Source organism: Eumetopias jubatus, unplaced genomic scaffold (assembly GCF_037043125.1).
Source record: "Eumetopias jubatus isolate StellerSeaLion01/CBP00866 unplaced genomic scaffold, mEumJub1_p1.0 scaffold_1, whole genome shotgun sequence".
NCBI classification, from domain to species: Eukaryota; Metazoa; Chordata; class Mammalia; order Carnivora; family Otariidae; genus Eumetopias; species Eumetopias jubatus.
Genome location: NW_028274807.1, coordinates 23,149,574 through 23,176,684, shown reverse-complemented (window position 1 = coordinate 23,176,684; position 27,111 = coordinate 23,149,574). Strand labels below are relative to the sequence as shown.

The 27,111-nt window shown below is 34.2% G+C and overlaps 1 protein-coding gene across 1 annotated transcript in view; it reads left to right on the top strand.

Annotated features, from left to right (window-relative positions):
• The window catches only part of NCAM2 (neural cell adhesion molecule 2), a 515,660-nt gene that overhangs the window by 321,619 nt on the left and 166,930 nt on the right, over positions 1 to 27,111 (top strand). Inside the window, exon 6 of the mRNA XM_028115862.2 lies at positions 17,157 to 17,274. Coding sequence (XP_027971663.1) covers positions 17,157 to 17,274 — 118 coding nt within the window. The remainder of the gene's footprint in view (positions 1 to 17,156; positions 17,275 to 27,111) is intronic.

Sequence of the window (27,111 nt, the reverse complement as noted above, 5' to 3'; positions counted from 1 at the left end):
TAGCAGTAAGAGTTTTGGATATAGAAAGCAGTCAACTTTTGGAATAATGTCTTCAGTATTTAATTATTTTATACAAAAATATCATTACCCCACTCACAGAAGATATTTTATTTGATAATTATCACCACTTACATTTTTTTCTCCTTAGAGAATAATCCAAAATAATCCAAATTATTTTACTATCACCTTGATCACATTTCCCTGTTATACTACCAATCTACTAATCCAATTTCAGTTATCTTGCATGCATTTTAAGTCTTATTGAGTTATATATAATACATTATAAAATGTATTTAAAATGCCATATAGATATATGAATGCCAAATATATAATATGAACCAATCACCACAATAAAGATAATAAATTTAAGTGAATATACCCATTACCCACAAAAGTTCCTGGAATTTATGTAAAAGTAATCTTGCAGGGGTGCCTGGGTGGCTCAGTTGATTAAGTATCTGACTTTTTTTTTTTAAGATTTTATTTATTTGACAGAGAGAGAGCAAGTGCACACAAGCAGGGGGAGTGGCAGAGGGAGAAACAGGCTCCCCGCAGAGCAGAGAGCTGGACATGGGACTCGATCCTGAGACTCTGGGATCATGACCTGAGCCAAAGGCAGATGCTTAATGACTGAGTCACCCAAGCGCCCCACGTAACTGACTCTTGACTTTGGCTCAGGTCATGATCTCAGGGTCCTGCTGAGCAGGGAGACTGCTTAAGATTCTCTCTCCCTTGCTCTCTCCCCTTCCCCCAACTCCCCTCTCTCTCTCAAAATAAAAATAAAGTAAAATAAAAATAAAAAATAAAAGTAATCACGCAATATATACTCTTCTGAGTGACTTCATTCACTCAGCAAAATTATTTGGAGATTCATCCGTGTTGTTGCATGTAAATAATACTTCATTCCTTGGTATTGCTTAGTAACATTCAGAATATTTCACAATTTGCTTACCTTTTCACACAAATGACTATTTGGGATGTTTCAAGTTTTTGGCTTACAAATAAAACTGCTATAAATATTTGTATATATGAGTCTTTGCATGGATATATGCTTTTATTTATCTCGGGCTAATATCTGTGAGAGGTATGACTGGATCATGTGCTATGTATGTGTTTAACCTTCTTTTAAAAAATCCACCACATCGTTTTCCAAAGTGGTTGGGCTATTCTATATTCCCAGAAGCAGTGTATTGGCCTTTCAGTTGCTCCACATCCTTAGCAAAATTTCCTATGGTCAGACCTTTTAGGATTAGACGTTTAATAAGTGTTTAGTAGTTTCACATTTGAAGATTTAGTTTGCCTTCCTCTAAGGACTAAGGAAGTTGAGCATCTTTTCATATGTTTGTTTACCTTGTGTCAGTTTTCTTTTAAAATCTTTAATCTGGGCGCCTGGGTGGCTCATTTGGTTAAGCGTCTGCCTTCGGCTCAGGTCATGATCCCAGGGTCCTGGGATCGAGTCCCGCATCAGGCTCCCTGCTCCTTGGGAGCCTGCTTCTCCCTCTGCCTCTCTCTCTCTCTCTCTCTCTCTCTGTCTCTCATGAATAAATAAATAAAATCTTTAAAAAAAAATAAAATCTTTAATCTACTTTCTTTACTGGATTATTTTCTTCTTATGGAGATTTCAATTGCCTTGACCCTAATCTTTCAGGGGACATATTCACTCTTTCAGTGTCAAATATATGGTTAGCTGTTGGCTTTTCAGAGATGCTCTTTATCAGATTGAAAAGTGACCTTTTCCTAAATTGGTAAGAAATTTTATCAATAATGATTTCTGGGTTTTTCCAAATACTTCTTTTCTGAATCTAATGAGATAATAACTAATGAGATAATAACATAGTTTGCTTTTTTTTAAATCAATTAATTTGGTGAAATACATTGTCCAATTCTAGAATGTTAACTAACCTTACATCTCCATGTGGCCATAATGTGCTATTCTTTTATATAATATTGAATTTAATTTCCTAAAATTTTGTTAAGAATTTTTGCATCTTTGTACTTAGGAGATATTATTCTGCAGTTTCTTTGTTTCTTTGTTTCTTTGTTTCTTTGTTTCTTTCTTCTTTCTTTCCTTCTTTCTTTTCTTTCCTTCTTTTCTTTCTTTCTTTCTTTTCTTTCTTTCTTTCTGTCCTCCTCCAGTGCCAGCAATGGTGTAGTCAATCCTTCTCATACTTGGAGTATTTCTGACTTTACCTTCTGCTACATCTCCTTCTCTCTTCTGTTTTGTATTCCAACTAGAGCGAGTTCTCTGGTTTAAGGACTCATGCAGTTAGTCTCACCTGGATTATCTAGGATACTTTAGGATAGTTTTCCCATTTTAATGTCTATAATCTTAATTATATACTTATATATATATACTATAATCTTTTATATATAATATATATATATTATATATAATAAACATAGATATATATGCTATAATCTTAATCTTAATCTTAATCTTATAAATGGCAAATTTCCTTTGCCATTTAACTTAACATATTTATAAATGGCTGGATTTGTATCATTGATGGCATTGATGGCATTAACATCTTTACAGAGGAGAGGGACATTATTCTCTATTATTCTCTATTGTCACTTCTCTCTCTCTCTCTCTCTCTATATATATATATATAGTTGTTTAAATTGTCAGTGAGTTCTTAAGGTGACTTTAATAAGGAAAGCAAAACTTTTATATATAAAAACATTGTTACCATTTCTAGAGTTCTTCATTATTTTTTGTATATCCAGATTTCCATCTGATATCACTTCCCAAATGCCTGAATTACTTCCTTTAACATTTCTTACAGGACAGGTCTACTAGTGCTGATTCACTTCAGTTAATGTATATCTGAGAAAATCTTCATTTTGCCTTCATATTTGAAATAAAATTTTGTTGAGTTAGAATTCTAAATTGAAAGGTTTTTTTGTTTTTGTTTTTGTTTTTTTCTTTCAGTACCTTAAAAATTCTGAGCCATTATCTTTGGCCAGAGTTATTTCAGATGAAAAATCCGCTCTAATCTTTATTTTGTGCTTCTGTACCTAAAGAACCCACCCACCTAGTCCACCTAGATTCTTCAATATTTTTCTCTTTATCACTTGTTTTAGGCAATTTGAATATGATATACCTTGGTGTAGTTTTCTTCATTATTCTTGTCCTTAGCTTTTATTTTGACACACTTGGGTTATAATCTTTATCAGATTTGGAAATCTTTCAGCCAGCAGATCTTCACATATTGCTGTTACTTCTTTCAAGTTATCTTTTCTTTTGCAATGTTTAATCTGCTACTAATCCTGTCTTGTGTATTTTGCCTTCAGACACTGTAGTTTAATATGTATAAATTTGATTTTTAAAATATCTTCTAAGTCTGTAACATGATCAGTCTTTGCTCTAGATTCTTGAACATATGGAATGCAGTTATAGTAACTGCTTTAATGTTCTTGCCTGCTATTTCTATCATCTGTGCCATTTCTGGGTCACTTATGGTTGAATGTATTTTTCTTTCCTCATCATGTCTCATATTTCCTGCTTCTTTTCATGGTGAATAATTTTAAATTAGATGCCAGAATTTGTGGATTTTACTCCTTTACTGTGCCGAATATTTTTGTATTTATTTTAAGTCTTTTTCAGGAATCCAGGTGAATTACTTGTATACAGTTTCATCCTTTCAGTTCATGCTTCTAAGTTTTGTTAGGGGGTATCAAAATAGTCCAGAGCTAATTTTGCCTCACTCTGGGGTAAAATCTTTCTAAATTCCTTATTTGCCATATTTTATGAGGTGCTTTTGTTTTGTTTTGTTTTTTTCTCATTTTTTTTTTTAATTCTGGCTCATGGGAATAAAAACTATTTCTCTGAGCTTTGCAGATTGTTTCTCCTGAATCTTCTGGGAAGTTCTTTCCCTGGACTCAGTAGTTTCTCATGGATATACATGCAGCAGTACTCATCTGGAAGACCCCAGGGAAACTTACTGTAGACCTGAGGAAGTCCTCATTGCCCACCTGTCTCCTGTCTGGCACTCTGTCCTGTGAACTTTGCTTCCCCTGAATGCCTTCCCTGCCTCAATTCAAGGAGACTTCTGTACTCCAGCTGGGCCCCTCCTCCCTCTACTGCAGCTTATAAACTCTCTCTAGACAATTAGCTGGGGCAGTAGTAAGACACACTCATTTCCTTTTATATTTCAGAGATCACTGTTGACTCCTTTGTTGACTGATTCACAATGTCTTGAAAACTGCTGTTTTGTACAGTATGTTTGATTTCTTGGTTCTTTTTTTGGTAGAATAAATCGGGTGCCTCTTTCTACATCTTGGCTGGAAGCTGGCAGTTTTGTATATAATATTTCAACATAGTAAACAAAATTCTACAGAGAATGACAAGGATTTGAGTAATGCTAGCAGTATGTTTTGTTTAATGTGATGTTACTAAATCCTGATCTCAAAATATCACAGTCTCCCGTTCTGTACTGAATGTAAATTCATTTTGTATCCATATATCTATGTCTAAATTTCATTTTCTGCCTGTGTTGTCCATACATTTTGCTTTGAAATTAATGTATTTTTGTTAATTAATTAATTTAATTGTACTCCAGTTTTGACACTGGATTGTTGATAGCAGGGTATCACAAAGCTACTCTGAAAGAGCCAAAGCCATGAGCTGAAACATGGCCAACATTCTAGGCCAACAAGTCTATGTCTCATAAACAGAAAGACTATAGAATCTGTGGAATCTGCAGTTCATGATAGATAAAAACAAGCAGCAAGAAGTAAAGGGATTTTCAGAATTCATTTGGCAGATCAGAGTATTGAGTTAAAGAAAGGGGAGGAGTTTGATAAAGTAAAGTAGAAACAAGCACATCTTGAACATGAGGCAAGACTCTCTTAGACTGGGAAATTTATGAGATTTTCCTGCTTCTGAACAATGGGCAACTGACTTCTCCAGGAGTCGTGGACTGTGTTAGTATGTCTCCTTAATGGATCTGGTGGATAATTGTTATACATTTAATTAAAAATTAAATAACGCCATTATTTATATTATACAATTATACTATTTATAATACAATTATAATTTTCTAAAACCTCACCATGCAATTTTTTTAAAAGTTTGCATATTTGATTTATGTTAACATACAGTAAAATTTACTTTTTTTATTTTCACTGTATAGTTTGATGAATTTTAATGTAGGCATAGATTTATGTAACCACCACCACCATAATCAGTAAACAATTCTTCCATCATCCCCAGACACTTTTATTTTTTCCTTTTGAAGTTACATCTTCCTATAACCTCTAAGCCCCACATAACCACCACTCCCTTTCCTTCACTATAATTTTATCTTTTCAAGAATGTCACATAAATGGAATCATCCAAAATCTAACCTATCTAGGGTAAATAAATACCTAGGAGTTGAGTTCCAGGGCTATAAGGTAAGTGCATGTTTTTAATTTCATGAGAAACTGCCAAATCATTTTCTACGATGGCTGTATAATTTTGAATTCTTTCTAGTAATATATAAGAAGTCAAGTTGCTTCTCATTCTCACTGGTGTTTGATCTTGTCAGTTTTTGATTTTTTGCTTATAATGCTACACATCAAAGTAGGTGTGTAGTGAAATCTCTGTGGTTTTAATGTGCATGTCTGCAATGTATTGCCATGGCTTTATGCTGTGGCCAATGATAGTGCACACCTTTTCATGTGCTTGTTTCTCATTCCTGTATCCATATACCCTCCTCTGTGAAATGTCTCTTTGCAGTGTCTGTACCCATGTTCTAATTGGATTATATTTTTCATTACAGTGTTAAGGTTCCTTACAAATTTTATAAGAGCAGTTTTGCTCTCCAAACAGCCTCTTTAGTGATGTCTGTTCACTTCTTTTGCACTTTTTTTCTTACTGTTGAATTTAGATTGTCTTTATATATTTCAGATACAGTTCCTTGCTCAGAGATGTGTTGATTTGCAAGTACTCTCCCTCATGCTGTGGCTTATCTTTTCATTCTCTTAACAGTGTAATTCAGAAAGCAAAGCCTTTTAACTTTACTTTTAAAGAAGTCCAAGTATTAATCTTTTTCTTTTATGGACCATTCTGTTGGTGTCATGTCTAAGAACTCTTCACTTAGCCCAAAGTCACAAAGATTTTTCTCCCAAGTTTTCTCATAAAAATTTTATACTTTTATTTATTTTTTTGTTTATTTATTTATTTATTTATTTATAAGATTTTATTTATTTATTTGACAGAGAGAGGCACAGCGAGAGAGGGAACACAAGCAGGGGGAGTGGGAGAGGGAGAAGCAGGCTTCCCACGGAGTGGGGAGCCCGATGTGGGGCTCGATCCCAGGACCCTGGGATCATGGCCTGAGCCGAAGGCAGATGCTTAACGACTGAGCCACCCAGGTGCCCCAAAGTTTTATACTTTTATGTTTTCAGTTTAGGTCTTTGATTCATTTGGGGCTCAGTTTTTTAGGAGGGATAAATTCTGTCCTCAGGTTCATGTATTTGCATATGGATAGCCAATTATTTAAAAACCATTGCTAAAATACTATTATTTCTCCATTGAATTGCCTTTGTTCTTCGTAAACTAAAATTTTAGAACACTGGCTGTATCGTAGGAGTCTATTTCTGGATTCTTTTCTGTTCCACTGATCTATGTACCTATCCCTGAACCATTATTGTGCTTCCCCAGTTGCATAGCGTTATCCAGGCCTTAAAATCAGACAATATGATTTCTTTGACTTTGTTCTTCTTTTATGAAAACATTTTGTAAATTCTAGTTTCTTTGCCCTCCACTTAAACTTTAGAATCATTCTGCCTACAAAATGATATACTGCTGGGATTTTAATTAGAATTGTGTAGAGTCTTGATAGGAATTTTGAAATATCTGACATATTTTTCAATGTTGAGTCTACAAATATATGAACAGGGTATGTCTCCTCATTTTTAAGGTATTTTTTCATGTCTTTGATCTGTTTGTAGTTTTTAGCATTCAGATGCCATACATGAATTTTGTTTGATTAATACCTACGTGTTATATTTTGGAGCTATTGTATATACTTTTACATTTCTAATATTTCATTAAATATAATATAAATGTAAATGTAAATATATATTAGTATATGTTTAATTGTTCATTGCAAGTATGTATACAGAAAAATGATTATTTTTGCATGTTTTTTTCTCATATCTTGTGACTGTGTTAGGTGCATTTATTAGTTCTGGCAATGTTTTTATAGATTTTTGGATGTGCAGTGAAGACAACAATGCATCTGCAACTTGGAAGAAAATTATTTTTTCCTTTCCAATTGTCTGCTCTTTATTTTTATTTGTTGATTAGTACTGTGTTGGCCTTCAGAATGATGTTAATAGGAGTGTGTAGTGGGGACTTCCTTACTTGTTCCCGAGCCTGGAAATAAAGTATTTAATCTTTTTCCTGAGCATCACATGGATTTGGTTTGTTTTCAGTGTATTCTGTTTTCCATTCTTCTATTTCCTCTTCCCTGCCTTCTTTGGATTTGTGTGAACATTATTTACCATTCTATTTTATTTTATCTATCATGTTTTGGGCTATATTTATTTTTCCCATTGCTACTGTGATTAAAATGTACCTATTTATCTTGGAGCCAGGGTTTTACTGTCTCCTTGAACGCAGAAGCTGTAGTGCCCTCTAGGTCCTTACACCCCTTTCTTCTTGGTCTTAGTTGTCTTCTGTATTATACCTGCATTAATTGAAACCCCTGCACTCAATGTTAAAGGTCTATTTCAATCATTAAACATATTTTTACAAAGATATTTATGATTTCTCTTGCTCTTTCTTCATCCCTGAAGTGTCCTCTGATAAAATTTCTCTTTTGTCTGAAGAGTTTCCTTTTCCAATTCTTTTAGGATATAATATAATCTTCTGGTAGAAGTTTTATTAATTGTCTTTAACCTGAGAATGATAACGTCTTTATTTTACCCTCATTTCTGAAGGATATTTTTGCTGGACATATAGAACTTTATTCTGACATATCGTTTTTCATGGCACTTTAAAAATACTGTTTCACCTCCTTTTGGCCTCCACGGTTTCTGATAAGAAACCTACAGTTATTTGAATTATTGTTTTCCTATAACTGATACATTTTTTGTAATAGTATGGCTTTAGCTTTTAGCAATTTGATTATGAAGTTGATATTTTCATTTTTCCAAACAGTCTGTCCAAATTCAGGCCACATATTGTGACCAGACTTCTGTGGACTGTGGATTAAAAATTAGTTACATTTTCGAAACCTTTGCAGTGTTTTTAGATCTGTATACATGTGTACCATTGGCCACTTCAGTAACTGTGTGGTGGTTTAGCTCTTAGTTCAATTCTCAAAGTCATGGTACTGTTTAAGATCAGATCTACAAATGCACAGCTCAGAGCTGAGCCCAAGATTTCATGAATAACTTGATGCAGTTGCTTTCCTAAGCTCTTTCTACTCTGTGATGCCTCCCATGCTTTCCTGTTCTGCAAGTCTCCAGTTTACAGTCCCTTGGACTAAAAACTGGGGTTTTAAAAAATAGAAATAAAATAAAAATAAAAACTGAGGTTTTATCTACCCCTCACTGCCACAGATGTGCCCTTATTGAGGGCCAACTAGTTGGAGGAAAGAGAAGGAGGAAAACAGTGGGATTTTCCTTGCCCTCTTGGGACTACCGTCCTTCTGACTGATGAGGAAGAATGTCTTCTTTCGGAGACTCAGGCCCTTGCAGGCTCCCACTGCTGTGCCAGGGAATCTCTTCTGCTCCCTCAGACCGAACTAGAAAGCTTTTCTGGATCTCCATTGGGCCAGATTGATTACTTTTAGGGTTTCCAGCTGCCTTCAGTCCAACCAAGGGGTTCTGAAGAAAAAAATTTTTTTTCACAGATTTTCTTTTTCACATTCTGATATTTTTCTAGTAGTGCTATGCCTGCTACTGTTTACATTTCAGAATCCTCAAAGAGGTTATCCATGCATGCTGTCCTAGTGTTAGGGAAGAATTAAATGACACAGACAGGATGCATTGGGGTTACTTTCATTAACCGAGACCTAGAAATCTATAATATTATTTTTAAACTTGTTGACATGTATATGATCAGGATTTTTTGTTCTTTTTTTTTAAACTCAGAATGAATATCTTTTCAATAAAAATACTAACTGAAATGATTTACAGCAGCTCACTTGATTGATACTCAATTTGTCATTCTAGTGTGGCTCTGAACGTTTAGCTCAGACTTTAGGATACCTCAGCCTACTTACTAACTTTTGACAGGAGTGTGTTTAAGGCCATATGTGTCTACTTTAGTAAATGGGGCAACATTAAAGGATTTTATAGGGGAAAAAAAGAAAAGAGGCTGCAACTCTTCTTTCTTTCTGACAGTCTATCACAGATGAAAATTATATTGGTCTTATAAAATTTGTTCTTTTAAAAAATATGTAATAGTAACTTCCCCAAATTATTAGCTATATGATCATTTGATGGTTTGTTCTGATATCTATTCAGATATTATAGTAAACTGAACAGTTTTTAATACCAGGATAACCTTTTCCTCCCAACATTTTTGTTATCATCATCATTACCTTCATTCCTGTTAAATAAATGAGCCAAAGAAGAACCCCCTCCTCCTATATTAGTCCTCATGTTGTTTTCTTCTTCTTAGCATGGAAGGATGGAATCCTTGCACCATTAACTCAAAACCTCATTAGCACCAAATTCAAGTTTTTATACATCTATTGTTTTATTTTCTTAATTTAATTTTATGTTATGTTAGTCACCATACAGTACATCATAAGTTTTTGATGTAGTGTTCCATGATTCATTGTTTGCATGCCCAGTGCTCCCTGCAATACGTGCCCTCCTTAATACCCATCACCAGGCTAACCCATCACCCACCCCCTCCCCTCTAGAACCTTCAGTTTGTGTCTTGGAGTCCATAGTCTCTCATGGTTCATCTCCCCCTCCAATTCCTCCCCCCCACTTTTACTTCCTTCTCCTAGTGTCCTCCTGCTATTCCTTATGTTCCACAAATACGTGAAACCATATGATAATTGACTTTCTCTGCTTGACTTATTTCACGTAGCATAATCTCCTCCAGTCCCATCCATGTTGATGCAAGTGGTGGGTATTCATCCTTTCTGATGGCTGAGTAATATTCCATTGTATATTGTTTTAAATATAGCCAAATATGCGTATTTTAACCATTTAGAATCCACCTGCTTTGCACACCTTGGAGAAGTGCACCCACCTTCTGCTAGCTGTAGACAAGACAAACTCTGGGCCAGTCCAAACCACTGCTGCCCTCTGGAGTTCTCCTGCTGTGCTGCTGAGTGACATCACCTAGACACAGAAGCCTCCTTCTCAAATCACCTCTCCCAGGAGTTTCCTTGCCCTCCTCCCCCTCTGAGTGGTGCCCCTTCCCACACATACTGTCTCTGGTAGGTCTCTTGCTAGGATGAATTCACCCTCTTATGCAACTGTCCAAGCACCACCTAAATAAACCCTATTGTCTCTTGCATGCCACCATGATCAGTCCTGAAATCCTCCAACTGATCACATTTCCCAACAGATTGACTTTTCCAGAATTTCTTAAAAGTGATCATTACTGGGGGTACCTGGGAGGCTCAGTCAGTTAAGCATCTGCCTTTAGCTCAGGTCTTGATCTCCGGGTCCTGGGATTGAGCCCCACATCCCTGCTGTTGGGCTCCCTGCTCAGCGACAAGTCTGCTTCTCCCTCTCTCTCTTCACCCACCCCCTGTTCATTCTCTCTCTCTCTCAAATAAATAAATAATCTAAAAAAAAAAAGTGATTATTACTAACTCTCTAGGAATGTGTTCTGAAACCTTACACATTAAGATTAATTTTAAATATATACTATGGCTTTGCTTTTAAATTACTTTTCTTGACAGCATTATAAGACTTCTCTTTAAAGGCAAATTTGAGGGCACCTGGGTGGCTCAGTTGGTTAAGCGACTGCCTTCGGCTCAGGTCATGATCCCGGAGTCCCGGGATCGAGTCCCACATCGGGCTCCCTGCTCGGCAGGGAGTCTGCTCCTCCCTCTGACCCTCTTCCCTCTCGTGCTCTCTATCTCTCATTCTCTCTCTCTCAAATAAATAAATAAAATCTTTAAAAAAAAAAATAAAGGCAAATTTGAATTACCAAATTGTGTTCTATCTCATTTTGTACCTCAGGTGATATCAAAAGTTTTTGCCTTAGAACTCTTCATATTTGTAAAATTATCGGGGATTCCTCAAAGTTTTGCTTATGTGGGCTCTGCCTATTTTATATATCATATGTACATCATATTAGGCATTGAAATGAGAAGTTTTAAAAATATTCTATTAATTCATTTAAATTTTAAAATGTTAATTTGTTAATTGTCAAAAATAATAAGTATGCTAATCCAAGTATCATATTAAAGAAAATGACATTTTGAAAAATATAGTAAAACAGTGGCTTTTTACATTAAAAATTATTATTGCAGTATAGTTGACAGACAATGGCACATTTGTTTCAGATGTACACCTTAGTGATTCGATAATTCTATACATTATTCAGTGCTTCCCATGATAAGTGTAGTTCACCATCTGTTACCATACAACATGCTTACAATATTAGTGTCTATTTTCCCTGCTGTACTTTTTATATCTGTGACTTAATTTTTTTATAACTAGAAGATTGTACCTCTTAATCCCCTTCACCTGTTTTATCCAGCTCCCCACCCACATCCCCTCTGGCAATGACTACTTTGTTCTCTGTATTTAAGAGTCTAGTTTCTTATTTGTTTATTTCTTTGTTTATTTGTTTTTGTTTTTTTAATATATTTTATATATGAGTGAAATTATATAGCATGTGTCTTCTCAGTCTATTTCACTTAGCATAATACCCTCAAGGTCGATCCATGTTGTCACAGATGTAAAGATTTCATTCTTTTTTAATGGCTGAGTAATAGTCCCTTGTGTGTGTGTGTGTGTGTGTGTGTGTGTGTGTGTGTGTGTGTGTGTGTGTATCACTCTTCTTTATCCATTCATCTATCAATGGACACTTGGGTTGTTTCTATATCTTGGCTATTATAAATAATGCTGCAATAAACAGAGGGATGCATATATCTTTTTGAATGGGCATTTTCATTTTCTTTGAGTAAATACTCAGTATTGAAATTACTGGATTATATAGTATTTCTATTTTGAATTTTTTACATTAACTCCATACTGTTTTCCATAGTGGATGCACCAATTTACAATCTGACCAACAGTACTTGAGGGTTCCTTTTTTTCTATATCTTCACCAACACTTGTTATTTCTTGTCTTTTTGACACTAGCCATTACGACTGGTGTGAAATGATATATTGTTGTGGTTTTGATGTGCATTATGGTTTTGATTTCCCTGATGAGTAGTGATGTTCAGCATCTTTTCATGTGTCTGTTGGCCATCTGTATGTCTTCTTTAGAAAAATGTCAATTCAGGTTCTCTGTCCATTTTTAAACCAGATCATTAGGATTTTTAGTGTTGAGTTGTATAAGTTCTTCATATATTTTGGATATTAACCCCTTATTGGATATATCATTTACAAATATATGAATATGTCTCCTCAGGCAGGGAAAACAAAAATAAAAATAAACTATTGGGACTATGATGAAATAAAAAGCTTTTTTGCATGACAAAGGAAACAATCAACAAAAAAAAGCAAACTTTTGTTTTGTTTTGCTTTTTACATTTTTGCAAGTTTCTCTAGTGTGTACTGTAACAGAAGACAGGGAGATTCTCATACCTGTGGCTGCATTCAATCTTCTGTGATATATTTTTAAACCTGAGAAAAGGACTCTTTTAGACAAGGAGATTATTGAACTCTTCCTCCATTAGCACAGTCCAGTAACTGGGATTGTGAAAATTGTGAGAATTTTGCAGGAGAAATTCAAATTCACACAGATATGTGGTTGGTAAATGGAAGGCATCATCAGACCTCCTGAATGGGTTTCTGGGGTTCTTGAAACATACTTTGAGTACTATAGAATATTATTAATCGTAGAATGTACTCCAAAAAGCATAAAAATTGCCATGCTTAATTGTCTAAGACATGTCAACATGTCTAAGACTTTCAGAATTTTTTTTTATTTTGCCCTGAGTTATCCTGTATTATTAACTTTAGTCTTTTATTTAGTTATCTCCTCTTACTGTGAAAACAAGAAGAAAATCAAAGTAGTGCTTTCCATTCTTCCAACTTCAATTTTTCACTTGGATGTTCTTTAGTAAGGGTTATAATGCTTATAGATATCCAGCTATGAATTAACTTTAGGAAATTATCTGAAAATTATTTACTTCAGCTTTTATTGTTTTACTTTCTTATTTGTTCATTATATATTTTTTTCTGGTTATAAAAATCCACAGATGGAGTTGAAAATTGTGTAATGACTACTGAAAGCAATTTGATTTAGTCCTTTTCAATCAAAATTATATATGCATTTACTCTTTGACATATCAATTTTACTTCTAGATAATTAACTGGAGCATTGATTGCACTAGATAAAAATTGTAATAGATAAATATTTGGATATTCTCAGGTGACATACACATGCCCAGTAGTTTATCCACATGGTAGAAGAGTGTGTAATTTGAACAGGAGTGAGAAAGTTCTCTGCATAGTAACATGAATATATCCCTTACATGTATTATTAGTTTGAGAAAAGAAGCACAGTACAGAAAAGGGTATATTTTGTAAAAAGAAGGAAACATAAAACAAGTGTGTTAATATTTGCATGAAATTGCAGGTAATTAATTAAGTGGTTAAGGAGGAAAGGGGTAAGGTACTGTTGGGAAGGGAAGGTCAAGAATTTTAAACAAAATGTATTCCACTTTCTGTCTGTATAATTTTGACTTCTCTAAATACATAGTAAGCGGAATCATAGACTATTTGTCTCTCTGTGACTGGTTTATTTTACTTAGTATAGCATCCTCAAGGTTCATCCATGTGTAATATATGTCAGAATTAAATTTTTAAAGCTGAATAATATTCCATTTTGTTCCTGTATGACAGTTTGCTTATCCTTTAATGCATTGATGGACATTCGGTTGCTTTCACTTGTAAAATACTGTGAATAATGCTGCTATGAATATGAACATGGCTGTACGAATTCCTCTTTGAGACCTTACTTGCAATTCACCTTCCATGTCTTTCCCTGGAAGCTTCAAACCTTCAGTAGACTCCAGAGATCCAAGATAGTTAGATTAGACAGATTCTGCAATTGCTGCCCAAGTGGGCAGACAGATGCCTGGTGCTTACTATTTTACCATCTTTTTCAAATCCTCCCTAATGCTAATTTCTAAATGTCACACAGCCTTAAGAGTGAAAACAAGGAAAAGTAAATAAGAAAGGACCATGAGCCTTAATTTTAGTAGTCTTCTGCCAGATAAAGGATATACATGTGAATTTATTTGATGATATATATTTTGGCCAGATCTGATTAATCAATGAGTTATGAAAGAGTAGCTTTCCTGACAGTGGTGGTGATTGGGAGTGGGGAGGTTGTTACCTCATCCTGAATAAATCTGGGGGATTATTGGTGGTGGTCAATTTGAACCACATGAGTGTTCCGTAGTTAATACTATGTTCTTCATCTTCTGAGAAATATTTAAGGGGTAGTGTGTGGAGGAAGACTGCAAGACACAAAAGACATGTGGGATTGCTGGATGCTATTGCTGATGAAAGGGAATTAAGCTGTCAAATTAGTGGCATCTTTGGTGCCTGAGCAGCCAATGCTATTGTTGATGAAAGGGAATTGGGATCTTTGGTGCCTGAGCGGTCAATGAGGGAAATTATAACATGAAGTTGGACCAAAATCTCCATTTAAGTCTGAGTTCTGGAGCTACCTCCCTCCACATTCTCATGTTTCTTAAAGCCAAAGAATGAGAACTGAAACTTACCAGAAAATATTGACTACTTAATATATATAGAATATAAGTCTTTGTAAAGTTATTAAAACTAGATATTTCAGATACAGTCAAATTAAAAAAGTATTTTTAAGAAGTTAAATTAGAGTAGAAAAATATACTAGATATGGGTCTTATGAGATAGCAAGAAATTTGGATGAAATATAATTGTAATCCCTTTTAAAATTATTTAGTCCAGGGGCACCTGGGTGGCTCAGTTTGTTAAGAGACTGCCTTTAGCTCAGGTCATGATCCCGCTGATCAGGCTCCCTGCTCTTCCCGGAGCTTGCTTCTCCCTCTCCCTCTGCCTGCCACTCCCCCTGCTTGTGCTCTCTCTCTCTCTCTCTCTCTCTGTCAAATAAATAAGTAAAATCTTTTACAAAATTTATTTAATCCAAATCAATAACAAATTCAAAACCAGTGAGGCAATACACATAAAAATGCTATAGTCTTAACGATGCCTAAAAAATTCCCTGAATATCTTGGCATCAGAACTAGTGAACATCTCTGCAGGTTTTGAATGCTATTATTCTTCAGAATAGTTCTGGAATTACTCTTAAAAGTACCATATAAATATGCAATAGTAATATTGTTCGACAAATCCACACTGTAAGTAAGAATGCACATTTCATGAGCAGAGTCATTGTATCATAAAATGTATCACAAAATATCATTAAGATTTGTCAATTCTTACAGGTCATCCAGCATATGCAGTTTACACTATAGAAAAGAAAATCATGATAAAGAATAAATAATTTCTTTCAGTTAGTAAAAATAATTGGACAAGAACTGGAGCATGTGATTCTCCATTTTGAAGTTTTTCTATTTACACAAATACTTTACTATAGATAGAATTTCTATTGAAGAGTTCATTTGCATTCTAATTATCTAATGGGTTAAAAATATTTATTGTTGTAATAAAAAATAGTAATTGTGCTATTGCAACTATGTTTATTATAACAAAATGAAAAGCATTACATTTTGATTAAAGTGTTCTTTTCTGTAATTACAAAAGAACTAAAACAAGATACAGAAAGTCAAATTTCAGTGTACTTAAAATGCAGAGTTAATGTCTGAAAACAGTCCATCCTATTGTAATACTTGTAATTATTATGTTACTTTAGAGACAGCATGTCAGATCATGTCCCTTGTATCTAAATTCATAAAGGCAGAAACTTGATTTATTGTGCTTAATTGCTAAGATACATATCAGTTCCTACCCCTACCATCAATGGCAAAAATATAGCATCACTGCTGATCTGAATGCTATTGTAAAGATATTTAATTATTATCAAACTTCTAAATGCCTGTCTGGTCATGTTGTTTAGGATATATAAAAAACAATTCTATTAATATAATTAATTTTAGGAATATTATTTTGTCGGATTCAATTGAAAATCATAAAAGTGCGCATTAAATAAAAATTTATGCTGTACTTTGAAATTTGGCATCTGTTATGGATGCTATTGATTTGTTTATTGCAAACAGTACATTTTAGTAACAGTTTCAACATGTCCAAAATGTGCAGCATATACAGTTTTTGCAATGTAATTAGTTAGAAACTGGGGAAGTTTAATTTTAAAATTGAATTGTTCATGAAAATCTATTTCATACTCTCTATGGCTTGAGCATTTTCTCTTCATAAAATGTTCTATAGTTGTGTGAAGAAATTAAGTGCAGTTAATCAGAAAGAACATTATAGTTTGACACCTAATTTGAAAGCCCTGTCTTGAAGCAGTGAATGATTGCTTATAGAATTACATATACCGATGAGGACCCAAATAGGAAATCCATTTATGCTCCAAGTAGATCTCAGTGTTGATGTCAGTCAGGGTGGTATTGTCTGTCTTTTTGTGAAAAGTATTTCATAAAAGTATATATATAAAAGTATATATAAAAGTATATGATCCAAGAGCTTTTCTTGGATTCTTATATATAAAATAAAGTACATATAAAAGTATATATATATATATATATAAATTTGTTAAATGTCTCATTTCTCATTTAGTTTGATAGGTTAAAATAATAAAATAACATTAGCATGAATTATTTAATTATTGTACATTGGAAGGGAGATCAGTGGTCTTAAAGTCATCTTACAGTGCAACCAAGTCAGTCCTGTCGATGTAGTACAGAGGTAAGAGAACAAGTTCTAAAGCTTAGCATTTTAACAAAAACAACAACAAAAAAGTAGTTGTAAGAAAGTCCCAATGGTGTTGATGAAATGTTTTTCATCTCTATTTCATCCATGTTCATCTCTTTTTTCAGTGCCACCAGTGATCACAATGCCTCAGAAATCCTTTAATGCCACAGCAGAGAGAGGAGAAGAGATGACATTATCCTGCAGGGCCGCTGGCTCTCCTGAGCCCTCCATCTCCTGGTACAGGTAGGTTACGCATGCACGTCCTTCTGGCTTGTGTCCAGAATCAATCTCATGGAAAAAGATTTCTGATCTTATTTTATCAGACTAAAAGCACTCTTTTGAATTTTATTAAAAGGTTATGGTGGTTTTGTTTTCAGTTAAATTGGTTAGATTAAATTGTTAAAGAGATTAACAGAGTGATTTAATCCAAGTCAAAGGCTACACTCATGGTGCTGGTTTTTCTTTGTATGAGGCATGTTTCTGGCCAAAATGGGCCCAGAAGCCCAATGACTAATTCAACCACATTAATGTTACTGCTAGAAAGTATCTAGAAATACGAATGCTGGTATTAATGGCTCCACCATCATATGTATCTAAAAACCATTTTATTGGAATGTAATTGTATATCTTAATTATGTACCATTTTATTCAGGAAAACTAATTATGTACAGTTAAATTTCCATAAATATAATGTCATTTTTAAAAAGCTTACTTCATCAAATGAATAAACTCTCTATTCTCAATCTGTTCTTTGACAGTTTACTTTTATATATTTCTAAGGAAATTTTCAATGTTATGTGATTTCTATTAACCATCAAACAGATATCAACGTATTTCATTCTTTTATGTTATGGCTCTAACTGTTAAAAAGGAGACAATGAAACTTCACAAATGGACAATCTTAAAAATAATCTTAGTTATTAATTCAGGTTACCACTCAAGCATAGCTATGGATATTCATAGAATCTCTTCACTTTGTAAACAGTGTAAGAATAATCACAAGAAAACAATTAGTAGAAATATATTAACGTTGGCAAAAAGTAGCCATAGTGAGGATTAGGTTTCTTCAAAAAAACAATTTTAAGAAGAATAATTGCAATCCAATTCCCTTTTTTTCTATTTCTTCCTGAGCACTTACTGATATTCTGCATGTTTCAAACCTTTGTCCATTTTAATACAGCAGGTAGCAATAAACAAGATATTTCTTCAAATAAGGTAAATAGATGTTCTTTGCAAACATTAATTCCTTTGTGACATACTGTTGGTATTTTCTAAAGGATTACACATCAAACATTAACATATTCACCCCAGATATGATCCTGTTATCTCAGAGACTTCTGGTTTCTGGTGTGTATCGTTAAGAGTCAATATTACATCTAATTGCAGCACAGAAAAGCTCTTGGATCATTCATTACAATGAACAAATATTGTTTTAGAATCTCATTCTCATCATTTTATCTTTCCAGAGAGACTTCCTTCTGTTTAGATTTCTGTCTTAAAGTTCAACATTTGTTCAAAATTCTTATATTTAAGTGGAAACATAAATATCATACAGGCTAAAATAAATCAAATGCAGAGGTTAACATAGTAGGTCATGTAAATCTATAATTTTGTAATCATTATATCTTCATATGGCATTTGTTTCATCCCTTTAATGGTGTAAATAATAATTGTTCTTATTCTCTGGATATTTAATATACAGTCAGAGAATGGGAGTATATGATAGTGATACCGACAAAGCTAAAATTAGTATTAGAGGGAAGTTTTTATTTTGACATATTTATATGTAGATACAAGCATGTTATCCTTGCTGAAAGAAAAAAAAAATCCTGTAATCATTAGGTAGTATAGGGCAGCAGTCCAAGGAGAAAGACTACCTGTTACACAGAGATGATATTTCCAAGGGATATGAGTGAAGCCAATAAAGAAAACGGTTGAGGACCAAACAGTGGGGAAAAATAAGTTTTCACAAAGAGAATCAGGAGCACTTGGTGACATGGAAGCTAAAGTGGGAATAAAAGTCGCTACTCTAGAATATCTCTACCTTCATTCCATTCAAATGCTTCTTCTACATCTTTTGAGAATATTATATGGATTTTTATCGTTAGCCCACTAATCAGTGAATTCCATTGATTTTCAAATGTTAAAACAGTTTCACATTCCTTGAATTGAACCCACTTGATTATCCTATATTGCCCTTTTTATATATTGCTGGAGTCACTATGCTAATAATTTATGAAAATTTTTGCATTCACGGTTATGAGAGATACTGTCTTTTTGTGTTTTTATTCTTGAATTGTTTGGGGTCAGAGCAATACTGACCTCATAGAATGAGTTAGGGAAGTGTTTCCTCTTTTGTTTTCCGGTAGAGTATATATATATAATGCCTATTATTTTTTACTTAACTATTTGGAAAAATTTCCAGTGAAACAGTCTGTGCTAGGACTTTTCTTATGTAAAGGTTTAACTACAAATTCAAGTTCTTTCATAGATCTAGGTCTATTCCAGTAATATCTTTGTCTTTAGGGATCTCTGGTGATATATATCTTTCCAGCAATTTGTTCATTTCATTTCAGTTTTTTTACTAACATAAAGTCACTTACAGTATTCTCTTATTTTACTCATGATTTGTGCATTGTCTATATTGGTCTTCCCTCTCTCATCCTGATAACCTGGTAACTGGTTATTTGTTCTCTCTCTTTTTCATCCTGATCAGTCTAGATATAGGTTTATGAAAAGAATGATCTTTTCAATGATCAGCTTTTGATTTCAGTTATTTTCTATTTTGTTTTTCTATTTTCTAGTTCATTGATCTCTGCTCTTATTTTCATTATTGTCTTCCTTTTGTTTACTTTGTGCTTAATATTCTTTTTTAGTGGCTTAAAGTGGATACTTATGGCATTGATTTCAAGTATTTATACTTTCCTAATATAAGCATACATTTTTCCTTTAAATAATACTTTAATTGCACCTTATTAATTGTAATATGCCATTATTGTCTAGTTCAATTATATTTTTTAAAGATTTTATTTATTAGAGAGAGAATGTGAGTGTGAGTTGGGGGAGGGGAAGAGTGAGAGGGAGAAGCAGGCTCCCCGCTGAGTGCAGAGGACCCTTAGATCATGACCTGAGCTGAAGGAAGACACTTAACTTCACTGAGCCACCCAGGTGCCCCTTTATCAAATATTTTTATTTTTTTCTTGCAATGTTATTTTGTTTGTTTCAAGTTTTATTTAAATTCCAGTTAGTGAACATATGGTGTAATATTAGTTTCAGGTGTAGAATTTTAGAGATTCATCACTCACATATAATACACAGTGCTCATGGCAAGTGCCCTCCTTAATCCCCATCACCCATTTAACCCATCCCCCCTCACTGCCCCTCCAGCAACCCCCAGTTTATTCTCTATTAACAGTTAAGATTCTGTTTTATGGTTTGCCTCTCTCTCTTCCCCCCCCATGTTCATCTGTTTTGTGTCTTAAATTCCACATATGAGTGAAATCATATGGTATTTTTCTTTCTCTGACTGACTTATTTCACTTAGCACAGTACACTCTAACTCTGTCCACATCATTGAAAAATGCAAGATTTCATTGTTTTTGATGGCTGAGTAAAATTCCGTTATACACACACACACACACACACACACACACACACACACACCACAATTTCTTTATCCATTCATCAGTTGATGGACATTTGGGCTCTTTCCATAATTTGGCTATTGTTGATAGTGCTGCTATAAACATCAGGGTACATGTGTCCCTTCAAATCAGTTCTTGTAATGTTATTTTTGACATTGGTTATTTAGGAAGTTGCTGATTTGTTTCCAAATATGTGGGTATATTTCATATGTATTTCTGCTCCTAGTTTCTAACTAAATTCCTTAATTGTCAAAAACATACCTTGTATGATATCAACTTATTTAAATTTATGATCTATATTTTTAAATATTCTGTTACATACAGAACATTTATATATAAACATAATATCTATATTCATTGTATGGAGTAGTCTCTAAATATCAAATAGGTCAGCAAGTTGATTCATATTAACGTCTTATACACGCTTACTGATTTGACAACTATTGTCTATTTCTGTGCTCAGTTCTCTCTGTTTTGTTCTATGTCTTTTAAAGCTCTGTTACATGTACAAACATTTATCAGCATCAGATCAGTATTACCAAAATCATTAAAGAACTTTGTTTAGGAATAAAATGATACGAGATAGAACTTCGGGTCCTTTTATCTCTGTTTTCAATTTTTCATGTCTTTAAGTTCACAAATTATATTGATATATTTTCAAGTTCATTGATTTTTTTCTTTTGCAATGTTTAATCTGCCTTCAAATCTACCAGAGTATTTTTCATCACTCTATTTTTTTCTCTCTTTAAGTTTGATGGAGTATTTTGTTTTTGAGGTAAAATTGGTATATAACATTATTAGTTTCAGGTATATATCATAATAATTTGATTTTTGTATACATTACAAAGTGATCACCACAATAAGTCTAATTACCATCTGTCACCATACAATGTTTTCCCTTCACCGATTTCACCCACCCCCTAACTGCCTTCCCCTTTGACATCCACCAGTCCATTCTCTGTATCCATGAGATTGTTGTGTTTGTTCATTTCTTTTGTTTTTTAGGTTCCATGTGTAAGTAAAATCATATGGTATTTATCTTTCTCTGTCTGACTTATATCACTTAGCATAATACTTTTAAGGTCGATTCGTGTTGTCACAAATGGCAGATCTCCTTTTTTTCCTGTGGGATTTTTCCAGTTTTCTTCTTGTAATTGATTTCTAGTTTCATATCATTGTGGTCAGAAAAGATGCTTGGTATGATTTCAGTCTTCTTAAATGTACTGAGACTTACTTGTGGCCTAATGCCATTTATCCTGGAGAATATTCCATGTACACTTGAGAAGAATGTGTATTCTGCTTCTTTTCGGAGGACTGTTCTGTATATATATCTATTACGTCCATCTGGTCTAATGTGTTGTGTAAGGCCAGTGTTTCCTTATTGATTTTCTGTCTGGATGATAGATCTACTGGTATAAATGAGGTATTAAAATTCTCTACTACTGTTGTATTGCTGTCAATTTATACCTTCAGGTTTGTTAATACGTGCTATATATATTTCGGTGGTCCTATTTCTGTCCCTTCACTTTAAATCTCTGTGTGCCCTTAGATCTGAAGTGGGTGTCTTATAGGCAACATATCAATAGGTCTTGTTTTATCCATTCAGCCACTGTAGGTCTTTTGATTGGAGAATTTAGTCCATTTGCATTTAAAGTAATTATTGATAGGTAGGTACTTAGTGCCATTCTGTTCATTGTTTTCTGGATGGTTTATAGTTCCTCTTTGTTCCTTTCTTGCTGTCTTCCCTTGTGGTTTGATACCTTTTTTAGTGTTATGTTTCGATTCCTCTCCCATTATCTTTTGTGTATCTACTATACAGGTTTTTGCTTTGTGGGGCACACATACAACAGACTGCATATATAGCAGTTTAAGTTGAGAGCAATGTAAGTTTTGAATACATATTAAGGACTCTAGATTTTTTCTCCCCCACCCCCTAAAAGCCCAGGTTTTGTGTTTCTGATGTCATATGATACATCTTTTTATTTTGTGTATACCTTAACAAATTATTGTAGTTACAGTTGGTTTTACTACCTTTGTCTTTTAAATTTCATTGTAAGTTTTTAAGTGTTAATCCACTATCTTTAATATATTTGCCTTTTCCAATCAGATTTTTACTTTCATATGTTTTTTTGTTATTAGCTAGTACCTTTTGTTTTTAGCTTGAGGAAGTACCTCTAACATTTCTTGCAAGGCTGGTCTAGTGATGTGAAGTCCATTAGCTTTTTGCTTATCTGGAAAACTCTGTCTCTCCTTTATTCTGAATGATAGCCTTGTTGGGTAGAATATTCTTGTTTGGAAGTTTTCCTTTTAGCACTTTGAATATATCATGCCATTCTCTTGTGGCTTGCAGAGTTTATGCTGAAGAATCAGCTAATGGCCTTATGGGGTTTCTTCATATGTAACAAGTTGTTCTCTAGCTGCCTTTAAGATTTTCTTTTTCTTTTAATTTTGACATTTTAATTATAATGTGGAGCTCTTTGGGTTCATCTATTTTGAAACTCTCTGTGCTTCCTGGACCTGGATGTCTATTTCCTTCCTTAGGTTGATTAAGTTGTCAGCCATTATTTCTTCAAATAAGTTTTCTGTCTCTTTCCCTTTCTCTTCTCCTTTTGGGACCTTATAATGTGAATGTTACTCCACTTGATGTTGTTCCATAGGTCCCATAAGCTATCTTTATTTTTTAAAATTCTTTTGGTTTTTGTTGTTATTGTTGTTGCTGTTCTTTTTGGATAATTCCCATTGCCCTGTCTTCCAGGTTGCTGATCTGTTCTTCTGCTTCATCCAAACTGTGGTTGAAATTCTTTAGTGTATTTTTTTCAGGTCAGTTATTGTATTCTTCAGTTCCATGACTTCTGTTTGATACTTTCTTATATTTTCTGTCTCTTTGTTTGACGTTTTCACTGTGTTTGTCCATTCTTCCCCCAATTCAGTGAGCATCTTTATGATTTATTGAACTCTTTGTCAGGTAAATTACTTATCTCCATTTCAACAAGGATTTTTTTTCTTTTCTTTCTATTTTTATGTTGTTCTTTTTATTTGGAATGTATTCTTGTTTTATCATTTTGTTTTTCTCTATATTTTTGTTTCTGTGTATTAAGTGGAACAGCTATCTCTCCAATTCTAGAAGGAGTGGCCTTGTGTAGGCGATGAAACTTTTTGTTCAACCTTGCCCTAGTTCTTGGTTGAATCTTGAACTTTGTGCTTACCTATATAGTCTGATTTATTCTTAATAGGGGAGAGCACAAGGGTAGAATGAGCAACTTGCTGCAGTGGGGCCCAGGGAGATACAACATGTGGGCAGGGTGAGCCTGCTGGCTTCAGAGAGGCTATGGGGGAGGACAGAGAGGGCCCAGGACAGGAGTGAGCTCCCTGGCAATAGTAGGGCCACCAGAGCTTGTGGGTAGGGCAAGCCAGGCAGCTGCAGCAGGGCTATGGGAGAGCAGCTGCAGCAGGGCCATGTGGGGCAATCCCTACAATACTAGCAAGGTTGAATGAGAATGCAAAAATGGTGCTTGCCAGCATCTTCTCCCCTCAAGAAAATCCTACCAGACCCCTGTGTCTCCAGCACATGCTAATGAATGTCCATTGCATATAGAAAGGTGCTTTCCAAACTACGTTTTTTTTTTTTTTTTTTTGGAGATTACTGGGGTAAGTCTGTAAGACCTTTAAAAGCAGCCTTTCCATTTATCACAGCCTTTTGGATGTCCAGGGTATAAGCCCTTTTGCTTTGCAGAGTCAGATATTTTGGGTGTTCATCTCTCCAGTATAAATCCCAAGGGTTGGGGTGCCTGATATGGGGAAGCCCCTCACTCCTCAGGGAGAAACTCTAAATTTGTGAGGTCCCCCTAAACAGTGATTTGACATGTTGAGGGTAGGGATTTTAGCAAGATTATGTCTCTGCCTCTCTTACTGTCTCGATGTAGCCCTTTTATCTTTTGTTGTGGAGAAGCTCTTAAGCTAGTTTTCTGGTATTTTTCAAGGGGAATTGATCTTTGTGTAGCTGAAGATTTGGTGTGTCCATGGGAGGAGTTGAGTTCAGGATCTTCCTACAACATCATCTTGAACCACCCTTTCATTTACTCAATGTTTACTGTGCATTCTATGATAGAGGACTTTCTCTTTTCTTCCATTCCTCTTACAATGCTCATATTTTACTTCCTTGAACATATAGAATATATTCTAATATTTATTTTAACACTCTTTTCTCCTAATTCTATCATCAGTGTCATTTCTGTATCTTTTTAATTGATTGAATCTTCTCCTTATTTTGTGTCATATTTTACCACTTATATATTATCCTGGTTATTTTTGATTGAGTGCCAGGTATTAATGATTTTATGTTTTGGAATACTGGATATTCTTGTATTCCCTTACACTATTTTTAGATATAGTAAGTAACTTCAGAAAAGTTTGATCATCTAACGATTGCTTTTAGGCTTTTTTAGTGGATCCAGAGCAACCTTCAGCCTCAGGTTAACGTAGTTCCATTACTGAAGCAATATTCTTCTGAAGAGGTGACTAAATGTCCTGCATTCTAAGAAGTCTTTATACTCTGGATGGTTGAGATGCAAATTATTCCTGGTTCTGGGATTGTTGTGCTTTATCTTTTCCAATGGTTCTTTCCCTATGCTGGGAAAGCCTTACTGGCATGCAGTCACTAAATCAGTCCTTAGTTAAAGGTTGGTTGGGAATGCACTGCAGATCTCTACCCTCTTTCTTGTGCAGCTGTCTTTTCTTATATTCTCTGATCCATAAATTCTAGTTACTTTAACCTCCTCCAACTGAGAACTCTGCCTGGCTGAGTTTGGGTCCTCCCTCTATGGAGCTACAGCTTGGAAAGTCTCTCCAAGTAAATATGATGATCTTCAGAGGTCACAGTCATGAGCTACTTGTTGATTAGTTTGAAACAGTTTGAAAACTGTTATTTAATCTGTGTCCATTGTTGGTTGCCGTTTGTAGTGGGAGGGTAGATATGGTTCCTTTTACTCCATTATGGTTAAAAGTGGAATTATCCTCCCTTCTTTATCATTTCCACTAATTCCCTGATTCTAATCCTTACTTTCTTATGCTTAGAAAAGGGGTAGTTAGAGAGTAAGTATAGGCTTACAGAATTCCATCAGAATTCTTTGGGAGTCTTTTTCAGACATGGCATTCCTCAGAAGTGGACTGTGTATAAAAACGAGTATATTCTATATCACAAGTTTATTAGGAGAGAGGTTTTAAAGAACTATTACTTTGGTTATATGCCTTGCTGATATTTTTAAATTGAGCTCTTGAAGGGAACATAGTCTTTACATATTGATTTCCTCTAAATCTCTTCAAGATCTACCCATCCACTTCAGAGCCCAAATCATAAATATTTTTTCCCATGAAAATTTCCAGAGTATTTTACCCATGTTCTTTTTCCTTCTCTCCTACTATGGTAGATCCTTCTTTGGACCTACCCAAAACACAAAAACTTATGAATAAATTCATTAATGGAATCTACCTTATCCTCTGTTACTGCTGTTACTTCTATTCATATTATGAATTCTTCATGATAGGTAGCCATGTCTCACTCATTTGCTGTACTTCACATATTTAGCACAATATTCCAAATGAGGTAGGGAAATAACTCTCTTTATTAGAAAGAACACTAGAATTTAGTTAACCTGCTGCTTATATTACTGTGTAAATCTAGGTTTCTTCATCTGTGATTTCAGGAGTGGGAAAATCATACTTGCAATTTTAGTTCTGTAATCTGTGAATGAGGGTAGGAAGGAAAGTAGACATATTAGCTAATTGTGAGTGTTGAACCAGGTAGAATACATAAGGAAAGAGTTTTATAAATTATAAATTGCTTAAACTTCTAGGGTAATATTGTTGTTGTTGTTCTACAAATTAATACTTTCTATTGACTAGGTTAAGAAATATATTGTATCACTAATTGCTGTGAAAGTTCTATCTGTACATTATATTCTAGACAAAATTGCTGAAACATCATTTTTAGTTGTTATGTTTTAGATTAATAAAAATATGAAAGGAACATTAAAAATACAGAGCAACATATATCTATCTCTCTCTATATATATACACAGTATTAGTATTTTACAAACTGCTTTTGCACCCCACTCTTATATAATTTTTGCACATTTCATGATATCTTTAGAGATGTCAATAGAAACCGGAAAAACAGATGTTAATGAGTCATAGAAGGATAAGTATTATATTAGGATATGTGCCAATGCTTTCTGGAAAGTGAAACCAGAATTCACTGGAAAGATCATTTAGTGTACTGAAGAAATGTTCTCTTTCATTCTAGGAAATATTTGTTATAATCCTTTCAGAGATTATTTTTTTTTAATTTAAACTTGTATGGGCAAATAGATATCCCATCCCCTAAGGACAGATCCTAAAGGTTTTACATTAGTGGGCCTTACAATCAATTCAATACTTC